Genomic DNA, 23,919 nt, shown 5'->3' with positions numbered 1-23,919 from the left:
CACGCACGCAGAGCAACAACATTCCTGCCCTACCCCTGTCACACATTGCAATTTTGTCTGCATGCGTAAATATGCCCACATATTCGCCAATATGTCGAATACTTTCTTCATCCAACAGTCCCACACTAAATTGGGATTATTTAGATAAGATACTGGCGCAAAGTGTGTTATCCAGACGCTGCGAGCCTTTCCTGTGATGTCACGAAACAGGAAGTGCGTGACTGCTGCTGTTGACAAGGCAGAGTAGCCATAATACAGCACAGTTAAACGTTAAATTAGTGTTTTATAGACCTGTGTGAAACTGGTGCCAATAAGTTAATCGCAGTACCATGATTGTTTTTGTTTTTTATCTCTTAAGTGACTATTTTGTTGTACAGTAAATCCGTTTATTCACCGTTGAAGTTGGGACTTAGCTAGTTAGCTAGCTAGCCAAGCTAGTTATGCAGCAAGCTAACCTGTAGCTAATTAGCTGCCATGGGAATTACATTTTGTCACCGCAACTGATATAGCGTTAAGTTAACGGTACTTGCATTAAAGCCTCCTGCTGAAATCTACGTGGAACAAGAGTACTAACGGTAAAAACAAAAACATGCTTCCATGTTTGCAGTGATTTTCATGGCGCTGAGCTGCTAATCAGACTATTATAGTACTAGTGCTAATATTTGTTGTTTGTTTCAACATTGTCTCTCATTCAGCCTTGCTTCTTGTCTCAGAAGATGGCAGTGGAACTGGATGTGTTTGTGGGTAACACCACCATCATGGATGAGGAAGTGTATCAGCTGTGGCTGGATGGCTACACAGGTATGGATGGATCACTCTACTCCTACTGTTTACCCTGCTAGCCGGGCGCTTCTCGCTCATACTGAGCATACTGAGCAGTCGGTAACGCTCGGGGACCCACGACGCATTTCCAATCAAACCGCTGCGCCGCTCTCGCGTCTAGGTCTTAAAACCAACCCTTACCTGAGCCAGAAACTTGAAGTGAAAACGCTATCCGACGACTAACATCCTCTTCTTCTAAATACATATAGCTGCCGCTTCCAAATTGTTGCATAAAATCCACTTTTCTGTCTTTGAAAAACCAAAAATTATTCATCTGGAGCAACCCGGAAATACGACTCACTGTTTACTCACTAATGCCCCCCACACTTCCGGAATGGTATTGCAACTACATTTCTGCGTTTGGGCCAATCAAGTTGCAATACCATTCCGGAAGTGTGGGGGGCATTAGTGAGTAAACAGTGAGTCGTATAGGTTGAGGCGATGTCTCGTCATAGACACTGGGTTGGCTCAGCCTGGCTGGGGGCGTGGTCAGGGTGGGGTAAATCCCCCGTTCTATCCCATTCAGCAAAGTTAGAATTTAGCAGATAGCCCAGCCCAGGCAGACACGATTGGGGATTTAACCACCGCAGTAAACGCACATCTGAGCAGACGTCTTGTGTTCTGCTCTAGAACCCCCAAACCTGTAGTTTAGAGCCGCAGCATCGTCCTTTGGTGAGTCAGACCATTGAGATATATCGGCGGTTTTACCCCACTCGCACGCCAGCCGTATAACATTTCCCACACATGCCGACTGTCTCTATAGAGAGCCAAAGTGATACGTCAATTCCTGCTTTCTCGTAACTTTGCATGTCAAGAAAGTCGCAGTTTGTTGCCAAACTGTTGCACTAGAAGTTATCAATCAGCAAGACTACATACACTGTCGCCTAAGTGACGTCACTTTCTCTACCGGCAAAGCTGAAGACCGGCGACATGCCACGAGCTTCCACGAGGTATGTAGTTTTTATACGAAACTAACCCCTATGTTTCAGTTTGACGACAAACGGTGACTTTCTTGACATGCAAAGTTATGTTTTAAATTGACAAAATTTGCGTTGGCACCCAGTGGCACAATTCAAACGGGATCAAAAAAGTAACCTTATTCTCCCTCCACCGCCATTCATATTTTTCGCAGCGCTGGTACAGGGAGAAAGCAGGAAGTGACGTTTCACTTTGGCTCTCTATTTCCGGGTTGCTCCAGATGAATGATTTTTGGTTTTTCAAAGACAGAAAAGTGGATTTTATGCAACAATTTGGAAGCGGCAACTATATTTATTTAGAAGAAGAGGATGTTAGGTGTCGGACAGCATGAGGGACACTTTTCACTTGACCTCCTCCACAGTGAGGTCAGAGGTCAGGGTCAGAACGTAGTGGTTCAGTCAGTGCCTTGCTCAAGACACTGAGAACGGAGAATTTCCCAACCTGAGAAGACACTGTTGTCATGAAGGGGCCATTTTGAACGCCTCTGTTCAAGCTTTGGTGACGACACTGTCCTCCTCATATTGATCCTTCTCACTTGGAGTTAGAAATATCCACGTTCATTAACTGCTAAATAGTGATCGCCATGAACTTGGCGATTGTCTCCAAAAAAGTTATCATTTTCCCATATTTGTTGTGGCTAACATTATGGGACACGACAGTAAACTATGCAAAGTTTTGAATTACGGTAGTTTTATAGGTGTGTTACGGTCCTTATGGAGAAGTGTGCGTCTGTCTTGTCTTTCGTTTGCACTGGTGTTGCGTTATTGAAGTACGAGTACCTGAACGGTAGAAACGTTACTCGAATAGTAACGTTATGAACGAGTACTTAAGTACCAAAGTACTCTCGTCCATCCCTACCACGTTGCTTTGAATACTATGGTGGAACACACTTGGCACTTGTTTTTCCATCCATAAAAAAACATTTTAAAATAGACATTGTAAACGAAAGTGTTATGTACACACATACTGGATATTTTATCAGTAGCTGTAGCAGTAACCAGTGTTATTTTTCTGTCTTACCACCCACAGTTTGCTGATGCAGTTGCAGTCACAACTCAACAAGCTTATTGTAATCTACAGCAATTGTCACAGTAATTACATAAAATATCACCCATTGACTCAAATATGATAGAATAATGCTCCCATTGCATTTACTTCCATAGCCTGCACAATAGTAAGAGTACCTACAGTACTCGTCTTCATAATCACACCATATCAGTAAGCTTTGTGAGCGCAGTTTATTACAGATATCTTTCCAGCCATGGTCAGAAACCACAGCTATATCACTAACAACGTAATCCCTGTCAACCATGCTTTTCTGTTGTATCCCCTTGCAGTCAGTGATGCAGTGAAGGTACGAATGGAAGGCGGAGTGATGGAGGAGTGCGAGGGGAGTGCAGATGTGCTGCAGAGCGACACCATGGACCAATACAGAACTTTCCAGATGTGTGAGCGTCTTCTCTATAGCCCGTCCAAACTAGGCAACCAGCTGCTTTTCCAGATCCCTCCTCATCGACAAGCCATGCTCATAGAGAGGTGTGGTAATGATGATCTCTCTTATTCCTAGGGCTGAGTATCGCCACTGATTTCCCGTTTCTATACGATTCGTATACACAAGTTCCCGATTGGATTCAATTTCCGATTTGATATCGATATTTCAGTTACAATACTATTTTTGCGCGGATATGAAAGAGATTCTCAAAGAACTAATACTCAATTGTAGAAGGAACCCTCTAACCTGGTGCATTATTAGAAATGTTAATGTTGGCAGGTCGGGTAAACACCATTAAGATGACAATACTACCACGTTTCTTATATTTATTCCAGATGATCCCTATTTTACTAACCAAGTCCTGGTTCAGACAATTGAATAGTCATATTACCACCTTCATCTGGGGCAATTCCACCCCACGAATAAAAAGAGCCTGTTTGGAAATGCCTAAACACATGGAACTTCTTATTTTACTACTGGGCAGCAAATATTACCAAATTAAATTATTGGATCTCAATGTACGAAACCAAAGAAGGACCAGCCTGGGCTTCAATGGAAGTTGCATCTAAGTCGTCACCTTCACTCATCACTACACTATGTTGCCCTTTGCCTCTCGGTTTAAGTCTTCAAACCCTCAGCCCAACTGTTAGGAACTCCATCAAAATATGGTTTCAATTCAGGAAACATTTTAATTTCAGTCAGGCGAGTACTTTTCTCCCACTAGTTAACAACCATTTGTTCCCCCCATCCCAGATCGACACCGTTTTCGAATCATCTTGGTATAGGAATGGGCTGGTATTTGTCAATGACTTCTATGTTAAAGGTACATTCGCTTCATTTGAACACCTGCAGGAAAATCACGATATTCCGAAGAATCATTTTTTCAGATACTTGCAGGTGCGTAGTTTTGTTAAGAAACACTTTCAATTGCCTACCTTACCACCTAAAACTGTAGTAGATATTATATTAGAATCCTATCCATATGGGAGAGGGAGGGTATCTCAAATATATAAGACAATACTGAATATTAGCCCCCCTTCAAGAGATCATGTTAAGCTGGCTTGGGAGGAAGACTTGGACCTCACACTCTCCGATGAGACGTGGGAACATAGCCTAGAACGTATACATACCACTTCGCTCTGCATAAGGCATGGTCTCATCCAATTCAAAGTTGTGCATCGACTACATTTCTCAAATGAGAGACTGTCCAAAATATACCCTGGCGCCAGCTCTGAATGCCCGAGATGTCACCATAGCCCAGCTACATTAGGTCATATGTTCTGGGCGTGTACTTCACTAGAGAATTTCTGGACGAGAATTTTTGAGGCAATATCTTACATCTGTGGTGAAACAGTAGATCCCGGTCCCACTGTCGCTGTCTTTGGAGTGTTTCCAATTGCAAAATGTTCTGCTCTCCAGGCAAATGCTACAGCTTTTGTATCACTGCTGGCCCGAAGGCTAATCCTCCTGCAGTGGAAGTCAGCTAAACCTCCGTCATTCAAACAATGGGTTAAGGAAGTGCTTTCTATGATCCCATTAGAGAAGTTGAGGTACAATCGAAGCAACTCACGAGATAAATATGTCAAAACCTGGGCCCCTTTCATAGAATTTGTTGAAAGTATATCCCTCTCTTGATAAAATCTTTTCTCATACCATGACACAATTGCATACAGGAGCCAGCCAGTTGGATTCAATAATGTTGTAAATCGTTCAAACACCTAAAGTAATGTACTGTACATGTATGAATGTATACCTGCTGTAACCAGACCACTGATTTTCCTTTTTCCTTTCTCTCTTTTTTGTATTCACCCCACCAAGGCCTTGGGGTGGGAGGGGGGGAGGGGGGGATTTTATATCTTTGTATCTGTATACTGAAAAATGATAAAGTGTTGAAAAAAAAAAAAAAAGTTAATGTTTACAGATGTTACGAGATCTTGTAGCGCTAAGAAGCAAACCAAGCAAGTCTAAAGGAGCTCAAGCTTCAAGCATCCATGGGAAAAGGCATTACCGGTATATTAAAAGATCGATATTGGGATTTAGGAATCGATATCGGTTCCTTCAAATTAATATCGATTCGTATCGATACTTATTTTTTTACCCAGCCAGCCCTGCTTATTCCAATATCTTCTTTTGTCATTTGAAGGTGTTCCACATTTATTGGTCATTGTGATGTGTGTGCCTTGCCTAACTTTTCTTTAAAGTACTAGGAGACCATAATCAAGCATTTATGCCTTCTTTTTCTCTGATGTCATACCTGTCACACACCATACTCTCTTGCCCTTGTTCCTTGACGCAGTAGACGGCATAAACGTTTCCTCATTTTGCCACTCTGTTTCCTTGTATAGATACTATGCGTTTGATGACGTGTTTGTCCGGGAGGTCCTGGGAAAGAAACTCTCAAAAGGAACCAAGAAAGACTTGGATGATGTCAGTGCAAAGACAGGCGTAATGCTTAAAAGCTGCAGACGACAGGTAAGGCCGGAGTAGAGCCCTGCATTCTGGCCCGAGGCCGGGCCGGGCTCTTTATTGGTTGCTTAACCCATTGATACCTGATGCAGCATTTGTGTGTGTATCCCTTTAAGACCGTGAACCACGTCAAGCGGTCTTAAAGGGATACACACACAAATGAGGGATATACACACAAATGCTGCATCAGGTATCAATGGGTTAATGCTTTGGGACATGAGTAGAGCTCAACAGTCATGTGGCGTTTCTTGCCCCAGAAGTGAATTCCCCATTCATTTTCTCCATAGACATTTCGAGAAATCCTTATATTGAGCCAAGCCAACCAGTCTTCCAGAGAATCGTGAGTAACCATAAAACATTTAACTTTCAGCAAAAACAACAAATAAAACTGAGGAAAAAAACGAATTTTCTATCTTTTTCCCCTGCATTTTTTGTTGTTTTTGCTGGAAGTGAAATGTTTTATGGTGACTCACGATTCTCTGGAAGACTGGTTGGCTCGGTCGGGTCAAGCCTTAAAACTCGTTATATAAGGATTTTTCTAAATGTCTATGGAGAAAATGAATGGGGTAATTCACTTCTGGGGCAAGAAACGTTACATGACTGTTGAGCTCTATTAATATCATAATATCATAGGCAGGCATACCAATCAATTAAACTAATTTAAGATATTAACAATTTGATTATAAAATGAAATAAATATATAGTTTTAGGCTATACAGACACTGTCTGCCTGCCTGGCACACACGCACACACACACACACACCTGCTCCTGAGTCTTCTGTTTTCTTCTGTCACTTGTTCTCTCTCTCTCTCTCTCTCTTTCTCACACCCACGGGAAGAACAGTGTCACGTTTTGTCCTGAGCATGTCAGTTAATTTGAATTACGTCCCAGTCACTAGAGTATATGATTGAATTATTGTAGGAATATTATAAGCAGCAGCAACAGCAGTGCTTCGTTTCAGCAAGAGCTCAATGATATGCTACATGATCAGCCCCAAGTGATTGTTCATAAATAGCAGTCAGAGTGCTCAGTATTTACCCCAGGATTGTTTTGAGTGCTGACAGGAGAGCATTCATTTTGGTTCTGAAACTCAGATTTGCTCCTGGTCCTAGTCTATCTTTTAGTTTCATGATGGTTATTATTATTTACTTAATGCTACGGTTAACAAAGTAGTTTTACTGCAGTTGCATTATATTTGTTTGTTTTGAAGGAATGGCGAGGACATGCTGAATTTCTATTATGTCAACATTTTTCTAGCAATGCGAGCATTTTTTTTTCTTTCAGTGAGGGGGCTGCTCCTCCAGGACAAGTTTGGGTGCAGGTTAAGCACAAATCACTCAGTAATTCTGCTGTGTCATGTCTTTCATTTCAGTTTGACAACTTCAAGCGTGTTTTCAAAGTTGTGGAGGAGCTGAAGGGCCCTCTGGTGGAGAACATTCGTCAACATTTTCTTCTCTCTGACAAGCTAGCAAGGTAATCAATCAGGAGAGCAGAGTGAAGCCTTTCTGCCTCAGGCTTAAAACTTTGGGTTAGTTTGGGGGGAAAAAGAAAAGTCTTTTGATGAATTATTCCTGGCCAGGATTTTGATTGTTTGCTAATTCTAACATAATGACACTTGAAAAGGCCAATGTTACAGATTCTTCAAACTAAAATGTTTTCCAATTGTAATTGTATCACAAATTAATTGATCATTATGTCATTCTAAATTACATAGCTTGTGCTCAGGGCACCATTCAAAAGGGAGAGCTTTGCTCTCAATTTGCTCTGCCCTGAATAAATAAAGGTAAACAAGGAACACAACCACCTTCTGAAGGTCTTGATTTGTTCGTCCCTGTCTCCTCTGCTCACTTCAGGGACTATGCTGCCATTGTTTTCTTTACCAACAATCGTTTTGAGACGGGGAAAAGAAAGCTGCACTATCTCACATTCCAGGACTTTGCCTTCTGTGCCGGGCAACTCATCAACAACTGGACTGTTGGGGCTGTTGGTGAGCACTTTCTCTTTGCCATTTGCTGCTGTTATTCTTAGAGGAGTAAAGGGCATATATACCGCATTTCTATCCAATCATTTAACTGATAGATTAACTGGAACTATGATTCTGTGTTAGTTTTAGTGTTGCACAGGGATAAAACACAGAAGTGATCAAACAGAAAAACAGAATATGAAATACACATTTAGGCAAGTGAGATGAAAACGGCAAAGAGCTTATGAAGAAACATCTCGCCTAAAACCATGTTGTATGTTGGTTAGTCTCGGCTCCCAGACGTTTGGTGAGCGGCGCCAACAGCGCTGAAGCGGATAGAGACTGAGAACTGAGTCTATATGTTGGTCTACTGATCGAGTAGATGGAGTAGACTCTACTCTTATACACTCTCAATAAGGTCAGACATCTGTAAGTGATGTCTGACCTCCAGAGGCCCTTGAAAAGGTCTTGTAGGTCCTCAGCTAAATTTAAATACTTTTGTCATTAAGGGAATTGAGCCAAGGTGTATTCCGATCTGTTTCTATTCTAGTATGTAAAGTGATGTGTGATTTTTCATCTTAGATAACCTGGTCGAAGACATGGACGTAGATCTGGATAAAGAATTTTTACACGACTTGAAAGAACTCAAGATTTTAATCACTGACAAGGATTTACTGGATCAACACAAGAGGTGAGAGAAACACAAAAGCTTATATCTGTTGCTGATTGCTGAAAATTGCACTTGTTTTTTGGGAAGTAACACCCATTTTTAAATATTTCCAACCCTATCTCTCTGTTGCTGTCCTCTCCGCTCTGTTCTGTTCAGTCTGGTGTGTACAGCGCTCAGGGGAAAGACTAAAGCTTTTACTGAGATGGAGGCTAACTTCAAGGTGAGAGACATCACATCCCATCATATCCTGTAATTGTTCTGCAACTGCTACAATAAAGAAATGGTGTCATTATTTCTAGACAGTGTATGAAATTTAAAAAATGTCTAAAAGATTTGGGGTTAGGGTTAACAACATTTTGGGGACACTTAAAAAAGAAGTAATTAGTGCATAAAGTTCAGGTTTGCCATGGGTCTGGAAAGTACTTGACAGTGCTTGGATTTAAGAAAAAAGTAATCAAGGAATTGAAAGTGCTTGGATTCATAAAGATGTCCTTAAAAGTGCTTGGAGTTAGCCTACCGGAATCTGTGAGTTTGAGCCTCGTGCGCTCTGTAATCTCAAAATTCTCCTATGATGAAAATGTTATACGTCATCGGTAGTGCTGGGCCAAGCTTGATACACTTTCTTCCTAACTACAGTATCACTCTCAGTCTGCGTAGGCTACAGTGATTTGCTGATCGCTGCACTGTCATTGGCTGTTGGGCTCTCTCATAGGCGTTCTTGGCTCAAATATGCGGCTGGTCATCTAGGACCTAGGTAACCTGCTGGTGGATACATTTTTGTTTTAATCTCTTTCCCCCCCGACATTATTGCTTGAAAAGTCCTTGAAATGTATCATTACAAAACAGTGGCAACCCTGAAGTTGCTAACGTGTAGTGTGAACAACAGCACTGTTTGTTTGTGTGTGAGTGTGCTCTTCATCGCCGTCTTGTGGCAAACAGCTTGCAGGTGCCGAGTGTGTGCTAGACATGGAAATGGAAAATAAATTCATTAAATGTAAATAAAATGACCCAAATCTTGGAGGTCATTTTTGCCCTTCGATGACTGTTTTTAGGGGCATTCTGAGATTTCTAGGGGCATTTTTGCCCTTGCCCCTGGCTAATTTCCTACACAGTTTTTTTAATGATGTTATTCTTTTTTAATAGCATCACAATTATTCCTGAGAGCAAGCTAAACAAAATGTTATTTTCTTTGTAGAATCTTTCCAGAGCCCTCGTCAACATTGCCGCAAAGTTGACCAACACAAAAGATGTCAGAGATTTCTTCATTGATATTGTGGAGAAGGTAGATATCTGCGTGCGTGTGTGCATGCATGTGTGAATGCGTGTGTGTGTTTTAAAATACTATTTCCTGTTTGTCAGCCTGTTGTAAGCAAAGAGAGACCATTCAGCCCAGCTCCCAGAGGGCAGTGAGGACTGCTGACTACCTTGTGATGTAACGACCCCCCCCCCCCCCCCCTTTCTCCTCCAGTTTATAGAGCCATGTCGTTCAGACCGATGGACAGCTGCGGACATGAGACTCTACCTCACTCACTACACCAACTCTGCACACATTCTTGACACATTCAAGTAAGTTTAGGTTATCGAAGCAAGTTTAAGTTTAGCCTTGTATAGCTTATCGGGCAGAGCATGGCACTGGGTTATCTCATCGATTCCCACTGGTGCCGCCTATGCTAAAAATACATGCGCTCATGATGCTGTACAGTGCTTTGGTTGAAGTATCCACTCAAGTGGCATCTGAATAAGGGCATATATTATATTCTTTGGCAAACGCCGCTGAAGCACTCAGGTTGAAGGTTGAAGTCGGTATGCAGAAGTGTTTTTTGAGAGCGCTGCCTCTTGATATTGACGTCCCTGTTCTGCCAGTGGGTGTCACCCTATCTCGCCCCTGATTTCTTAAACTGTAGTTACCTTGTTTCTAGCGCAGCTGCTGTGGAATGTAGTTAACGGTTTACACAACCCCGCACCACTACACGCTTAACAAAGACATATTCATCCCACAACCGTATTAAAAGAAACACAGACCCCCCCACCTCCACCCCCCCCCCCCCCATAACGCAGAATGAACAGTGATTGCTTCATTTACTCACTTCACCCAGATTTCATAATAACAGTTTGTCATGGGACTTACAGTATGCCTTTGCCCCATTTACTTAGTTTATTCTCTCAGTACAGTGCTTTGGTTGAAGTATCCACTCAAGTGGCATCTGAATAAGGGCATATATTATATTCTTTGGCAAACGCCGCTGAAGCACTCAGGTTGAAGGTTGAAGTCGGTATGCAGTGTTTTTTTTGAGAGCGCTGCCTCTTGATATTGACGTCCCTGTTCTGCCAGTGGGTGTCACCCTATCTCGCCCCTGATTTCTTAAACTGTAGTTACCAAACACAGACCCCCCCACCCCCCCCCCCCATAACGCAGAATGAACAGTGATTGCTTCATTTACTCACTTCACCCAGATTTCATAATAACAGTTTGTCATGGGACTTACAGTATGCCTTTGCAAATTGCCCCATTTACTTAGTTTATTCTCTCTCTCTCTCTCTCTCTCTCAGACATCAGGTTGTGTGGGACAGATACATGGGCGTCATCAAAAGCTGCATCTTCAAAATGTACCACGACTGATGCGTTTCTCGTCCGCCCCTCTTCACCTCGCTCTTCCCTCCAATTGTTTTCTATCTGCTTCTCTCTGCCCTTCTTTCCTCTGCCTCTAGTTGAGTTGATGAAGCACCCAAAACTCAACTGAGTGAAGTGGTGGGGGTGGGGGTGGTGGTGGTGGTGGGGGGGGGGGGGTCCGAAGGTCTGGACCCAGGCAACTGGTTCCCTTGCGATGTCTGTTCATTTGTTTGTAAATAAAGATTTACCTATTTACGTCAAATTATCCATCTCTTTTGTGTTATGTTTTAATCTGCTTTCTTATATGGTACAGATGTTATCTTGAAGCATGCCAGCTATATTTGTTATTACTGAGCTTGTGATTGTTGGATAGAGATTAGAGACAAAATATTAAAGAGAGAGAGATGGGTAGAGATATAAATCAAACAAAAGATTTAAGCCTGTAGGTTTTCTCCGCACTCAGTATGCACTAGTTAGTAAGTGATTGTCGGTCGACTCGTATGTTGGATATTGAATAGAATCTGGAGCTTATTAAGATTTGAATCCTTAAGCAGTATGTGTGTGGTGTCTGTGTGTGGTCATGGGAGTAGGGGAGCAGCCCAGGGGGGCACAGTTGGTCAAGCTAGGGGGTTGTCAATGATTGAGTGTGAGTTTTAACAGCACCCCCCCCTGTAATGACAGCTGTCATCCCCCTCACCACCAGAGCCACAGGACACTAAAACAAGTGGGGGGCTAATTTAAGGATTTCATTCCCAAACACTATCTACTTTGGGGGGAAATAAAGCTAAAATTGTTGCCTGATGTTCATCGCTCCAGAATTCAAACAAATCATTGCACTTAATAAAATGTTAACGGTTTTGTAAGAAAAAGGTCTTAAATATGGCTATTAAATAATATTCAGTTGTAAACCTTCATGCAGGCAATCATTTTGTAGTGTGTCTCATCTTGGATTGAGGCCTGCAATTATAGTAATGTGTCTACTGCTATTTATTTCATTTTGATGTGGGCTTTTATACTGTGGAAAGTAAAAGGGTGACCTAAATTATGCTTCAAGTTATTTCAGACCAACAACAAAACAAAAAGCGAAAATAAAAGATAAATATGGATGAAGCAATGTCTCTCCAGCCTGCTGCAGAACAGACTACAAATATCGAAATAATTTACTCCCGAATGATACAGAGAGTGCTAATGCATTAGTCATGTGTGACTTGAGAACCACAAAGCCAGAACCTTGGTCAAGAATAACGACTATTTTCTGTATTTTATCCGGAAAGAACCTTTCCAGATATTCACTGAAATGAGCGAACACATTTTCCAAGAGAATATGCGCTCTCTCTCTCTCTCTCTCTCTCTCTCTCTCTCTCTCTCTCTCTCTCTCTCTCTCTCTCTCTCTCTCTCTCTCTCTTCCACTCTCTCTCTCTTCCACTCTCTAATTTTTGTCCACACATTCCATTAACTTCTCTCCAGCTATAAATATCCCCTCTGTGAGATTGGACGAGAGCGAGGCAAAGTAAGGACTTAGTCGCTTTATGGAAAAAGAAAAAAAGATGGAGGCGGTAAGTATAGATAGATGGGGGGTAAATGGGAAAAGGGAGGCAGGGAGAGCTCGGGGCTTTTGGTGTGTGTGTGTGTGGGGGGGGGGGGGGGTAAATGAAACCAGGTGTGTTGTGTGACCAGTCAGAGGGAGCATTGGGTAAGAGAAGAGGATGGGGGGTAACCGGAAGTGTGTGGGGGTGTTATGTGTGTGTGTGAATCTGTGAGTTGTTGTTCCGCCTGCGATTTGGACGGATTTGGAATTTGGGAATTTGGGCCGCAGACCAGGAATTTGCATCCTGGGGGGTCAGGGAGAGGGGGTTTGGAGAGTGGAGGATGGCAGTGCAGGGGGCCAGAGGGGGGGTGGGAATGGGCTGTGCTTCTCTCCTCCCTCTCTCTCTCTCTCTCTTCCCTGTCTCTTGCTCGCTCTCTTTCTCTCCTTCCCTCGCATGTGTTCAGCTGCTCCAGCTGTCGGTCTCCCCACTCGCTCTCCCAGGGTCACAGAGGCAGGAGCGTAAGGGACCCACTTCTGCACTGCCAGCTCAGCCGGGACGGGACAGGACGGGACCAGCACGGCGAGGAGAGAGAGCAGCTCAGCCTGGGACGGGACCAGCACAGCGAGGAGAGACGCGCACACCGGCCAGAGAGAGCCAGACAGAAAGAAAGGCAGAACCTGAGGCTTGCCTGTGAGTTCCTCTTGTTTTTTGTTTGAATGTTGTTGATCTGTGTCTCTGTGTTAGAGGGGATGCGTTTGAAAAAATGAGAACTGCCAGATGACTTATTGAGCATGTGAGAGCAGTATGTCACCGAGAGGAGAAGTTGTACCTCTTACCCACTTTGAGTCCTGTGGCCGGGGCCGTACACGTCACAGCTACACTAGCCGATCCGCTCACCGCTCTGCTCTCCCAGGCAGCTACAGTTGGCTGAGATATCTCTCAGCGCACAGCGTTTGTGTAGTTTGCTCGTGTTTTAGTGACGGTAACAGGACAGGACTAGACAGGAAGAGAGAGGCAGTGAGTAACAGTAGGTATGTTATTATTACACATTGCAAAATTCCTTATTCCTTATTTCACAACATCTACATCCTATGTCACAATCTCAAGTTTACTCATTCCTCCCAGTAACCTAAGGAGGCATGGAGAGAGAGAAAAGTGGTAGACATTTGGTCATTTTGGGTGAAGCTACGGCTACACCATGAGAGAGCGAAACACCCCGGATCAAACAAGAGAAACAGGTGCCACACACAGCTGCAATACCAGCATACACACACACGCAGACGCAACAAACTCCAAACCGGGATGACATCACAGCTGCGATACAAGCATAACACACAGACGCAACAAACTCCAAACCTCGATGACATCACAGCATAAAACACACTGGATACACACAGACGCAAACTCCAAACCTGGATGACATCACAGCGTAAGACGACACGCTGCCTTAGTATTTCTTGACAGGCCACTTCTGTGCGGTGCATGTGATCACTGTTTATGTGCTTTGACAGCTCCCCCCTCTGTAACGACTCAGGTGGGATCGTAGCGGCACGGCAAGTCTGCCCCAGAGAATAAATCCATCATCCCTCACCACACCGTATACATTACATACAGTAGTAACACATCACCGCACTTTAACATACTAGACTGCAGACTGAAGGGGAGAGCGCTGGGAGAGCAGAACAGCCCCGGAGGGATTTGTCTGGGCACAGTGTGGTTTTGTGTGTGCGTGTTTCTCCTCCAGGCCACTGAATATAGAGAGGGTCCGGCCGCAGGACTGAAGCGCTGTGAGATGAAAGGCGCCGGGCCTCAGGGATTTGCAGGTCGGCTGCCACAAGAGTAACAGAGCAGAGCTGGAGTACACTGGGCCACCGTGTTCTACAGCTGCTCCATGCACGGCCAAGCAGAACAGAACCAGGCTAATTATGTATACATGTCAAAACATGACCATCCTTACGTCTACTCTGTGTGTGTGTGTGTGTGTGTGTGTGTGTGTGTGTGTGTGCGCGCGCGCACACAGACGTGCACTGCTGTGTGTGTGGTCCAGCCGAGTGCTTTTTCTGGTCCCCAGGAGGTCACACTATAACCCTGCAGATATTTGGCTTGTGAAATTCTGCTGACTGTGTGAATTTAACGATGCGGGTCAGCCTCCTGTTGCAGATGATAGTGAGCCGAGGCCACGCCCACAATGAATGATAACTAGTCAACTTTCTACCGTCATATTATTCATTCATTATTGAAGGGTCAGCAGAGGTCATCTGAATAGATAAAGCACCCAGCAGGTGTTACAGCAGAGACATGTATAATTCAGCTACTACTGTGGTAGAGTTACAGTAAGTAACCCTGTGTCTACCTCAGTAGTAGTCAAAACCCATACGATGAACTTCTGCACCGTGACAGCGTTTTTGGCACACCCCCCCCATCCCAATGAAGTGAGATGAGGGGTTGGGAGACCAGTGGCTGGAGGTTTGGCACCAGCTGTCCTCTTATGTGAACCATGGGGGGTTTCCCAGAACCTGATACCCTGGGAACCACTGCCGTGGTGGGGCATCCCGGCGGAGAACTGGCGCCCACATCCTTGCCACGGGCATTCCAGAGGTCCACCAGAGGCAACACCCATGCCTCCCCGCTGCCCACACTCAGCAGCTCAGTGAGTGACCGGACCCTGGACTGATGGTCAGTTTGTTTTTGGGTGGTTTTTGGGGTCACATTTTTGCCAGTTGTAAGCGGCCACTGTGCCAACACGGAGAGGTCACGTACTGCGGCCGCCTGATTGCACGGTGCCATGTGTTACCGTGTGCTTAAAAGGGTCAGAGGAGCATATTTTGCAGCCTTTCCCCAACGCAAAGGTCACGGACGGGCATGTGATGTCATCCAGCGAGTATTTGAGGGTGTCCATGAACGTCACTCTGTGGCTTTGTGTTTGTCTCGGGCATGAAACAACAATAAGCCATGCTTACTATGTGGGCCTCTGGAGGTTGTGTCTCCGAGCCGACGCACGTAGACACAGCAGCAGGAAGGCCATGATTATAACGTTCCTCTTCATATATTTTGACTGGAGCTCACTGGCTTTGAAAACAATGAGTTCTCAGAAACTGCGGAGAAAAGCTTTTGCTCTGCAGGAGAGAAAACCAGTCACCGATGACTTGAGTACAGTACAACTCGAGTCAATGGTGGCTGGTTTGAGTTGTGCTGGTAACCTCCCTGTGCGTTATGTGGACAAACGTCACCTGTGTTTCAACTGGCATGACGGTGAGTAGTAGATGTTGACGACAGGATTTTCATTTTTGGGTGAACTGTTCCTTTAAACACTTGGAGCTTCTCTCCAGGGACATTGACCGAAGGATGGTTGTGTCTCTACTGGGAGCAAAGCCAAAACATAATACGCTATCATCTTAACTCAAAAATACACTATAACAAAGAAGAAGAAGCATTGTATTGCATGTATTTGACGTTTCCACAGATGCTGCTCTGATGCCTCTGGAAGTGGCTCTCAGCAAGACTCTCATTCTCAGGAGTTGTAGTCTGCCAGTCTGCAGAGACAGAGGGCTTTCAGTGAGGGGCTAATATTAAAAGATGTCTGCCATGTTGACTTTGTTATTTTCAGCTGAAGGATGGGGTACGTCACGATGTTTATGTTTTCTCCTGGCAGAGTGATTTCATCCCATTTATTCTTGCCGGGGATCAAGAGAGAGTTGTTTGGTTGACAAACAGTGAATGAAGTCCAAGAAGCTACTGTACCTGTTTGTGTCGAGACTCACGGCTTCAACATGTTGGCTCCGGCAGCTTTCTTCGAGAGTTGATTTATCCATTTCAGTTATGAGAACAGCTCACAGTGCCCCAATCCTGAAGCACAGCAGTGTTTGTTGAGAATGAATCAAAGCATTTTGTAAATTTCTAATAGTCTATTTTTATGTCTCTTACCACCTCACCCCCCCCCCCCCTCCCTCTCTCTGTAGTACAGATACTTGGCTGCTCTGCACATCACAAGTCAACTGACGAAGGCGCCGCTACCTGTCTGGAAGCTGTGTGTGTGTGTGTGTATGTTTGCGTGTGTGAGTGTGTTTGTGTGTGTGTGTGTGTTTACGTGTGTTCCTATCCCACCTCCCGGCAATTAGTGTATTAGCATGCAGGGTGTTTGTGTGTCAGTCCTGTGCGTGTGCGTGTGTGTGTCTGTGCTCCTCCACAGTGCTATTTCACAGCCACCTACAGAAAGTGACACCTACACGGTAAGGAGGGATGAATGTCTTTCTCTCCCTCTGTTCCTCTCACTCCTTTCTTTTTCTCTGCATCCCCTCTTTCTCCATATGCTGTACCTGTCTTTTTTTCCCTTTTCTGTTTGGAATCGCTGTTGGTTTAAATCGTGGCCTTAAATGCTCTCTCTCGTCTCCCAGGATAATACACCTCTTTCTCTCCATCTCTCTCTCTCTCTCGCCATTTGTCTCTCTGCTGCTCTCTGTAGGAATGCACAGATGGGTATCAGTGGGACCCTCAGACTCAGCACTGCAAAGGTAAAGAAAGCTCTTTTGACTTATACATCTTATATCCTGATATCCAGTCTCAACGTCCTCGCTCCCTCTCCATGCCCAGTCCTTGCTCTGTTCCTCCTAACATGTTGTGTTTTCACTGCTTGACACCGTTCCCTCTCCGCATCTCCCACCAGACATAAACGAGTGTGAGACCATTGCAGATGCCTGCAAGGGGGAGATGAAGTGCTTCAACCACTACGGAGGGTACCTGTGCCTGCCCCGCTCCGCCTCGGTCATCCCAGCCCCAGAGCCGCCCATCACGCCCACCGTCAACGAGCCCTTCAACCCCTGCCCTCTGGGCTACGAGCCCCAGGGAGACAGCTGCGTGGGTGGGTGTCTGCTAGTGGGTAGAGCCCCAGGGAGACAGCTGCGTGGGTGGGTGTCTGCTAGTGGGTAGAGCCCCAGGGAGACAGCTGCGTGGGTGGGTGTCTGCTAGTGGGTAGAGCCCCAGGGAGACAGCTGCGTGGGTGGGTGTCTGCTAGTGGGTAGAGCCCCAGGGAGACAGCTGCGTGGGTGGGTGTCTGCTAGTGGGTAGAGCCCCAGGGAGACAGCTGCGTGGGTGGGTGTCTGCTAGTGGGTAGAGCCCCAGGGAGACAGCTGCGTGGGTGGGTGTCTGCTAGTGGGTAGAGCCCCAGGGAGACAGCTGCGTGGGTGGGTGTCTGCTAGTGGGTAGAGCCCCAGGGAGACAGCTGCGTGGGTGGGTGTTTGTTAATGGGTCTGCGTTGCGGGGGCTGGAGGTAGACAGGTGGCCACGGGATGAGTGATCATTTGTTTTTGTGTCAATTTATTGTCAGTGCCCGCAGATTGTAAGGGACAGATGGCCATAGCAGGTGTTTTCACTGGAGGCAGTGCATTGTGGGTGTGGGTGTGGGTGTGAGTGAGTACGTGTCCACGGGGGGTCGGGGGGGGGGACAGAGAGTGTCGGAATTTGGAGATTTCACACGAGAACAGCTGCTCTCTTTTTAAAAACCGGAATTGTGGTGAGAAAAGCTACTTGTGCTGGAGGATGCTTAGGTGTTCATCTGGTCTGCAAGAGACAATAATGATGCTATGTGACATTCTCAGCTGTTGGGTCTCAACAAAGAGTCGTCTTCCTAATAGTCTGCCCTCTAACAGACACACTTTCAATCATGCCAGATGCTGCGTCCTGCTCACAATCACTAACACTGTTACATGTTGTTTCATGTCACCCCCCACACACACACACAGATGTGGACGAGTGCGAGCGAGATGACCACGACTGCCAGCCGAGCCAGGAGTGTATCAATACGGTGGGCGCCTTCACCTGCCAGTGCCCAGATGGTTACCGCAAGGTCGGCACAGAGTGCATCGGTGAGATCATCTTCATTGACCCTTTCATTGGTGTGACTAAGCAGGCTGAATCATGGCAACTCTGAAAAAAAAATCACACCCAGGTGTTGAAGTAAGCGAGCGGTGCAGGTTTGCGCAGGTCGGACCCTATAATTCTCCCCTTCTCTCCTCTCTCTCTGGCAAGGTGTGTGCGCGTGTACGTGTGTGTGTGTGTTTCACCTGTGCTATCACAGTATCACGGTATTTCTGTCTCCACTATGCTTCCTTGTAGAGGGCGGGGGGAGGGGCCTAGGCTAAATCTCGTGCTCACCTCTCAGTGAACTGCTCAAATCTCGTCTAAAACGGATGGATGGACACATGTCACTTACAGTATATAGAAGCGGCTGCACCGCTTACAAATGTATCGCTAACATGACCTGGGGTGAGCTCAGCTATGGCCTCGCTATGAACTATGGGAATGTGAATAATCCCTCTGCTGACTCTCTCTCATCTCTCTCTCTCTCTCTCTCTCTCTCTCTCTCTCTCTCTCTCTCTCTCTCTCTCTCTCTCTCTCTCTCTCTCTCTCTCTCTCTCTCTCTCTCTCTCTCTCTCTCATCTCTCTCTCTCTCTCTCTCTCTCTCTCAGACATTGACGAGTGCAGGTACAGGTACTGCCAACACCGCTGTGTCAACGTCCCCGGTTCCTTCTCTTGCCAGTGTGAACCCGGCTTCCAGCTGGCAGGAAACAACCGATCTTGTATCGGTGAGTAATGTCACACGGGTGACGACCGCTCGGTCCAGAAATAGTACAGACAGGCACCTGGATGATAACACCTAGGACTCTGCTATCACAGTCATTGTCATCATACTCACATTTGTCATATGACATTCGCAGCGTACTGAAATACTAGCCCTCTCTTTACTTGACTTTCAGATGTGAATGAATGTGAGATGGGCGCCCCCTGTTCCCAGAGGTGTTACAACACGTACGGCACCTTCCTTTGTCGCTGTGACCAGGGCTACGAGTTAGGGCCTGATGGCTTTGCCTGCAATGGTAGGAGACTGTCCGTCCGTCTGTCTGTCTCTGTGCAATATGCTACACCATTACAACACAGCACAATACAGTTTCTATGATGTCCCTCACTCCCTCTGCTCTGTTTTCCGGTCCATTTCCACCTTTAATGGCGGACAGACATAGATGAGTGCAGCTATTCCAGTTACCTGTGCCAGTACCAGTGTGTCAACGAACCGGGGAAGTTCTCCTGCATGTGCCCAGAAGGATACCAGCTGCTCGGCACCAGACTCTGCCAGGGTAAGCACATCCTACTCCCCTTTCCTCCCACAACTAACACTTTCCTCTCTGTGCTTTCATAGCCACAAATGTTGCACTGAGTCAGTCGGCTACTTATTCATTCTTTGACAGATATATTTGCATTTGAGCAGCTCTGCTCTTGTCTCGGCTGGTCTTGTTCAGTCTTCAAACGTTCTTTCCCATCCCCAGATATTAATGAGTGCGAGACCGGTGAACATCAGTGTACTGACACACAGACCTGCGTGAATATCCATGGACGATACCAATGTGTTGACACGAACCGATGCCAAGACCCTTATGTACAAGTGTCTGATAAGTGAGTGACCCTTCACCTCAGACACCCGCACGCAGACAGGCACGAATGTGTGTGTGTGTGTGTTCACAGGCAAACACACATGCACACACACACATACACCTTTTCTCCATTACTAAAATATGTGCTGGCCATCAACTCAAAACATAATCAGTCCCTGCATGGAGTATGGCTATAAATTGCCCCAATTACTTTTTCCATATGTGTGTCCAACTTTGTGACCTTTTCTTTTGAGCTTGGCCCAGTACAATTAGTGAATTATTACAGTGGTGAAACAAGTGTTGAATTGGTAACAGGTGTGGAACACCAATGTGTTTTCGAAACATTGGGGGGAAAATGGCTACTGTTCAAATACAATTTTAGGTTTTTGCCCAGATTTGGGGAGAACTCTCCTCTAAGTTGTATCACATTACCCCCTCTGCTGGCTGATTTATGAACCGCCATTTTCACTGGGCGCATGGTCACTCAATGACAGCAAGTGGACAGTGATTCATTTCGTGACAATTGCCCACTAAAGCTCATTGTTAATTGTACAAAAACTTTGGTTGATTATATATATGGGAAGTTATGTTTAGTCCACTCCACTCAATGTGAGGTTGTGTTGCTGTACTATGAGTGTCAGTATCTATTAAATGTTAGATGTTGATGTTTCTCTGTGAAGAACATAAAGTAGGGATGAGATGATCTGCTTATCCCACGATATGATTCAATACACCACCATGATATGATGTAATAAGTAACAGTTCAATGACATCAATGTTATGACTGCAGACTCTTTTTTTCCGGATTTCCCCCTGTTTTCTCCCCAATTGTACTCGGCCAATTCCCCCTGCTGTCCCAATCGTTGCTCCACCGCCTCTGCTGATCTGGGGAGAGTTGTAGACTAGCACATTAGCACATGCTTCCTTCATTACATGTGCAGTTGCCAGCTGCATCTTTTCACCTGACAGCGAGGAGTTTCACCAGCAGGAGCTATTTCCCACAATTCCCCTCTCCCCGAACAAGCCCGACCAGAGGAGTCACTAGTGCAGTGACCAGGACACATACCCTTAATCTGGCTTCCCACCCGCAGATACGGCCAAATTTGCCTGTGTGGACACCTGACCAAGCCGGATGTAACACGGGGGCTCGAACCTGCAACCCTCATGTTGGTAGGCAGGGAATCTACCGCTGCACTACCCCACTAATCCCATGTTTAAAAAAGTCACCAGGTTTTTCGCTAGTCACTTTTGAGAAATAAAGTCACCAGGGGGGTCTGAAAAGTAGTGATAAAGTCACCAAGGGGGAACGTTGGCACAGTGGTATCGCTGTCGCCTCACAAGAAGGACCTGGGTTCGATTCCCACCTAGAACACTGTGGGTGCTGAGGGTGTGTCCCCATTCCCATGTCCTCAGTGTCCCTGCATGTTTTTCCCATGCTCCCCTGGGGTTTCCCCCAGATAGGAACCCCCAGCAAAAAAAAGTTGCCAATTTGACAACTTGACAAAATAATTTGAGTGTGCTACACAAAACGTGTTGGCTTCATTTTCATCGCTGTTCATTGTAACATGAGCATTTTTTTCAACGTTTGCCCCAAATACGACCCCAAATTAATTTATATCCTCCCCGACCCTCTTTTTATCGTCTCTGGGACGACGAGAGGTCCTCAAGCTAGATCCCTGATATATATCGTTCCATCCCTGGCATGAAGTGACTCTGATTCTGACTGTTTTTCTCCACTGTGTCCAGCCGCTGTGTTTGCCCTGTGACCAAGCCTACCTGTCGAGATCTGCCTTTTTCCATTGTCCATCGCTACATGAGCATCACCTCGGAGCGCTCGGTACCCTCCGACATCTTCCAGATCCAGGCCACCAGCGTCTCCCCGGGGGCCTACAACACCTTCCGCATCCGCTCCGGTGACGAGAACGGAGACTTCTACATCAGGGTGAGCACAGAGGCCAGCGAACCAGTGATGTGATGGTTGTTGAGATCTTTGATCCCAGTTACTTCTGCAGCTGCTGACATGAGCTGTGATCAGAGATGCAGAGAATCTGTACATTTATATTATATAATAAGAGGAGGATCACTATGTCTTTCAGTGGACAGTTTTCAGATTCAAGATTCATTTAAATTTTGGAATTTTGACTTTTGGTGTCTCTCAAAGTGCGGCCAATTGCGGCCCTCAGGAAGGTTTCCGTTGGCCCGCGATGAGATAGGTGAGATGATGATATTTGGTCCCAGGGCCGCTGCTACGTACACGCACACCACGCACTCTGCATAGGGCACCAAGTGCCGTGAGCCGGGGCATCAGAGCAGGAGTACCACAGTCAAACAGACTCGCAGTGAGGTAGGGTTAGGGTAGGCTAACCCTAACCTCGCAGTTTGGCTGTAATGCCCCTTCTAAAATTAAGTGCACGTTCACACCATACGCCAAAGCAACGCCAAAGCCACGCAGTTTCAATGCAGCGTCCTTCTTAACAGGCGAGTCCGTTCACACCGGCCGCACACCACGCCACGCTGACGCCACGCTGATCAGTTTCAGCTTCTGTTGTATTTTCCAAGCGTGCTGATCCAGAGCTGCCCAGCAGGCAGTCAATGCAATTTGTGAGGGGTGGGAGGGGCCGGAGCAGCAGCTCCGAGCCGGCCACTGAGGAAAAGAGATTTTCTGGTGTGACCGCTTTGGTGTCAGATCAGCTTGAGTCTGCTTCACGCTTCAGTTCGCCATGGCTTTGGCGTATGGTGTGTTCGGCCACTAACTCTCCACACAGCTAGTTTGGCATTCCCTGTTTTGAACTGGCCATGGTGCCCCTTTAAAAGAAAGTTGTGGATCTCCTCATTTAAAACTACATGGGACACCTAGACTGAGGAAAGAGAGAGATCAGCCAAAGATCTCACAAAACAGGAGCAGAGAGCAGACAGACCTCTCACTCTGCCGCAGATTCCAAAACCCAAGATTGAGCAGCGACCAAAGATTGCGCAGCGGGAAGAGCTCTCACTCTGTCGGAGTTTCCCGAACCTACAAATCACAGTTTTTTTTTAACTAAAAACTTACTCTAGTCAACTTAAATTTAAGGTTTTAGAATGGTGTGTGTGTGTGTGTGTGTGTGTGTGTGTGTGTGTGTGTGTGTGTGTGTGTGTGTGTGTGTGTGTGTGTGTGTGTGTGTGTGTGTGTGTGTGTGTGTGTGTGTGTGTGTGTGTGTGTGTGTTAGTGTGTTAGTGTGTGTTAGTGTGTGTGTTATAACATTTACAAATAGGATTCCCCCCTCCATAAAACACAACATTTGTTTTCTCTCCCTCAGCAAATCAACAATATTAGTGCCATGCTGGTGCTGGCGCGCGCTGTGTCCGGGCCCAGGGAGTACACACTGGACCTGGAGATGGTGTCTGTTAACCCCCTGCTCAGCTACCAGAACAGCTACCAGACCAGCTCCGCCCTCAGACTCTCCATCTACGTCGGGCCGTACGCCTTCTAGAGGAGAGGGGAGAGAGATAGAGAGCATGGGAGAAACACAGGTGTAAAAAAAGAAGAAGAAAAAAGGCGGGGGGAGGAAGAAGCTTTAGACTTTTATATTGTCCAAAATATGCAAGTCCAAAGTGGTCAAAGCAGTTCAGCCAGTCACTGTGATAAGATGCTGCATCCATGCTAGCTTCTTCTACTTACTCATCCAGCCACTGATTTCAAGTGGAAGAATATACATACAGTACAATACAATACAAATGAAAGTGTAGCAGCAATGTCTTACAGATAAATAGCCTTAAATGATTTTTTTTTAAAGTGTGTGCAGTCAAATCTATTCCCTTGTTTTTAATCTGTCCATTTGCTGTCTGTGTTCCTTTTTCTTAGGATATCACCTTAAACTATTCATGATTTAGTTCTTTTTTTTTGGTACTTAACACCAATCTGACAGCATCATTCTGTGGTCAATGTGTATAGAAGCTGTAAGGGATCGCACTGTGAAGATTGAT

At 45.7% G+C, this 23,919-nt stretch overlaps 2 protein-coding genes across 4 annotated transcripts; both read left to right on the top strand.

Annotated features, from left to right (window-relative positions):
* Positions 1–240: 240 nt before the first annotated feature.
* Positions 241–11,119, top strand: fibpa (fibroblast growth factor (acidic) intracellular binding protein a). 2 transcript variants are annotated; one of them, XM_083652252.1, is made up of 11 exons: positions 241–575; positions 714–801; positions 3,138–3,336; positions 5,638–5,764; positions 7,132–7,232; positions 7,613–7,746; positions 8,305–8,413; positions 8,549–8,612; positions 9,588–9,674; positions 9,861–9,958; positions 10,943–11,119. In XM_083652252.1, the coding sequence occupies exons 2-11, from the start codon at positions 717–719 to the stop codon at positions 11,010–11,012; spliced, it is 1,074 nt and encodes a 357-aa protein (XP_083508378.1). In that variant the 5' UTR covers positions 241–575; positions 714–716; the 3' UTR covers positions 11,013–11,119. The 2 variants fall into 2 exon arrangements, with proteins under 2 accessions (XP_083508378.1, XP_083508377.1); XM_083652251.1 differs by having other exon boundaries at positions 696–801.
* Positions 11,120–12,993: 1,874 nt separating this feature from the next.
* efemp2a (EGF containing fibulin extracellular matrix protein 2a) lies at positions 12,994–23,657 on the top strand. 2 transcript variants are annotated; one of them, XM_083652244.1, is made up of 11 exons: positions 12,994–13,222; positions 16,497–16,761; positions 16,995–17,043; positions 17,196–17,390; positions 18,271–18,393; positions 18,997–19,113; positions 19,285–19,404; positions 19,543–19,662; positions 19,852–19,978; positions 21,703–21,898; positions 23,253–23,657. In XM_083652244.1, the coding sequence occupies exons 2-11, from the start codon at positions 16,660–16,662 to the stop codon at positions 23,424–23,426; spliced, it is 1,323 nt and encodes a 440-aa protein (XP_083508370.1). In that variant the 5' UTR covers positions 12,994–13,222; positions 16,497–16,659; the 3' UTR covers positions 23,427–23,657. The 2 variants fall into 2 exon arrangements, with proteins under 2 accessions (XP_083508370.1, XP_083508369.1); XM_083652243.1 differs by having other exon boundaries at positions 16,492–16,761.
* The last annotated feature ends 262 nt before the right edge of the window (positions 23,658–23,919 follow it).

The sequence above is a fragment of the Poromitra crassiceps genome (assembly GCF_964638095.1).
Source record: "Poromitra crassiceps genome assembly, chromosome: 15".
NCBI classification, from domain to species: domain Eukaryota; kingdom Metazoa; phylum Chordata; class Actinopteri; order Beryciformes; family Melamphaidae; genus Poromitra; species Poromitra crassiceps.
The sequence above is the reverse complement of the archived record's forward strand: the minus strand, read 5'-3'. Positions and strand labels throughout refer to the sequence as shown.

Bases quoted from the DNA above. Each gene is read 5' to 3' on its own strand.
- fibpa (XM_083652252.1), top strand. From the start codon at position 717: ATGGCAGTGGAACTGGATGTGTTTGTGGGTAACACCACCATCATGGAT. The intron at 7,747-8,304 runs GTGAGCACTTTC...TTTTCATCTTAG, and splicing joins CTGGACTGTTGGGGCTGTTG to ATAACCTGGTCGAAGACATG. The intron at 9,959-10,942 runs GTAAGTTTAGGT...TCTCTCTCTCAG, and splicing joins CACATTCTTGACACATTCAA to ACATCAGGTTGTGTGGGACA.
- efemp2a (XM_083652244.1), top strand. From the start codon at position 16,660: ATGCAGGGTGTTTGTGTGTCAGTCCTGTGCGTGTGCGTGTGTGTGTCT. The intron at 17,391-18,270 runs GTGGGTGTCTGC...ACACACACACAG, and splicing joins CCAGGGAGACAGCTGCGTGG to ATGTGGACGAGTGCGAGCGA. The intron at 19,663-19,851 runs GTAAGCACATCC...TCCCATCCCCAG, and splicing joins CGGCACCAGACTCTGCCAGG to ATATTAATGAGTGCGAGACC.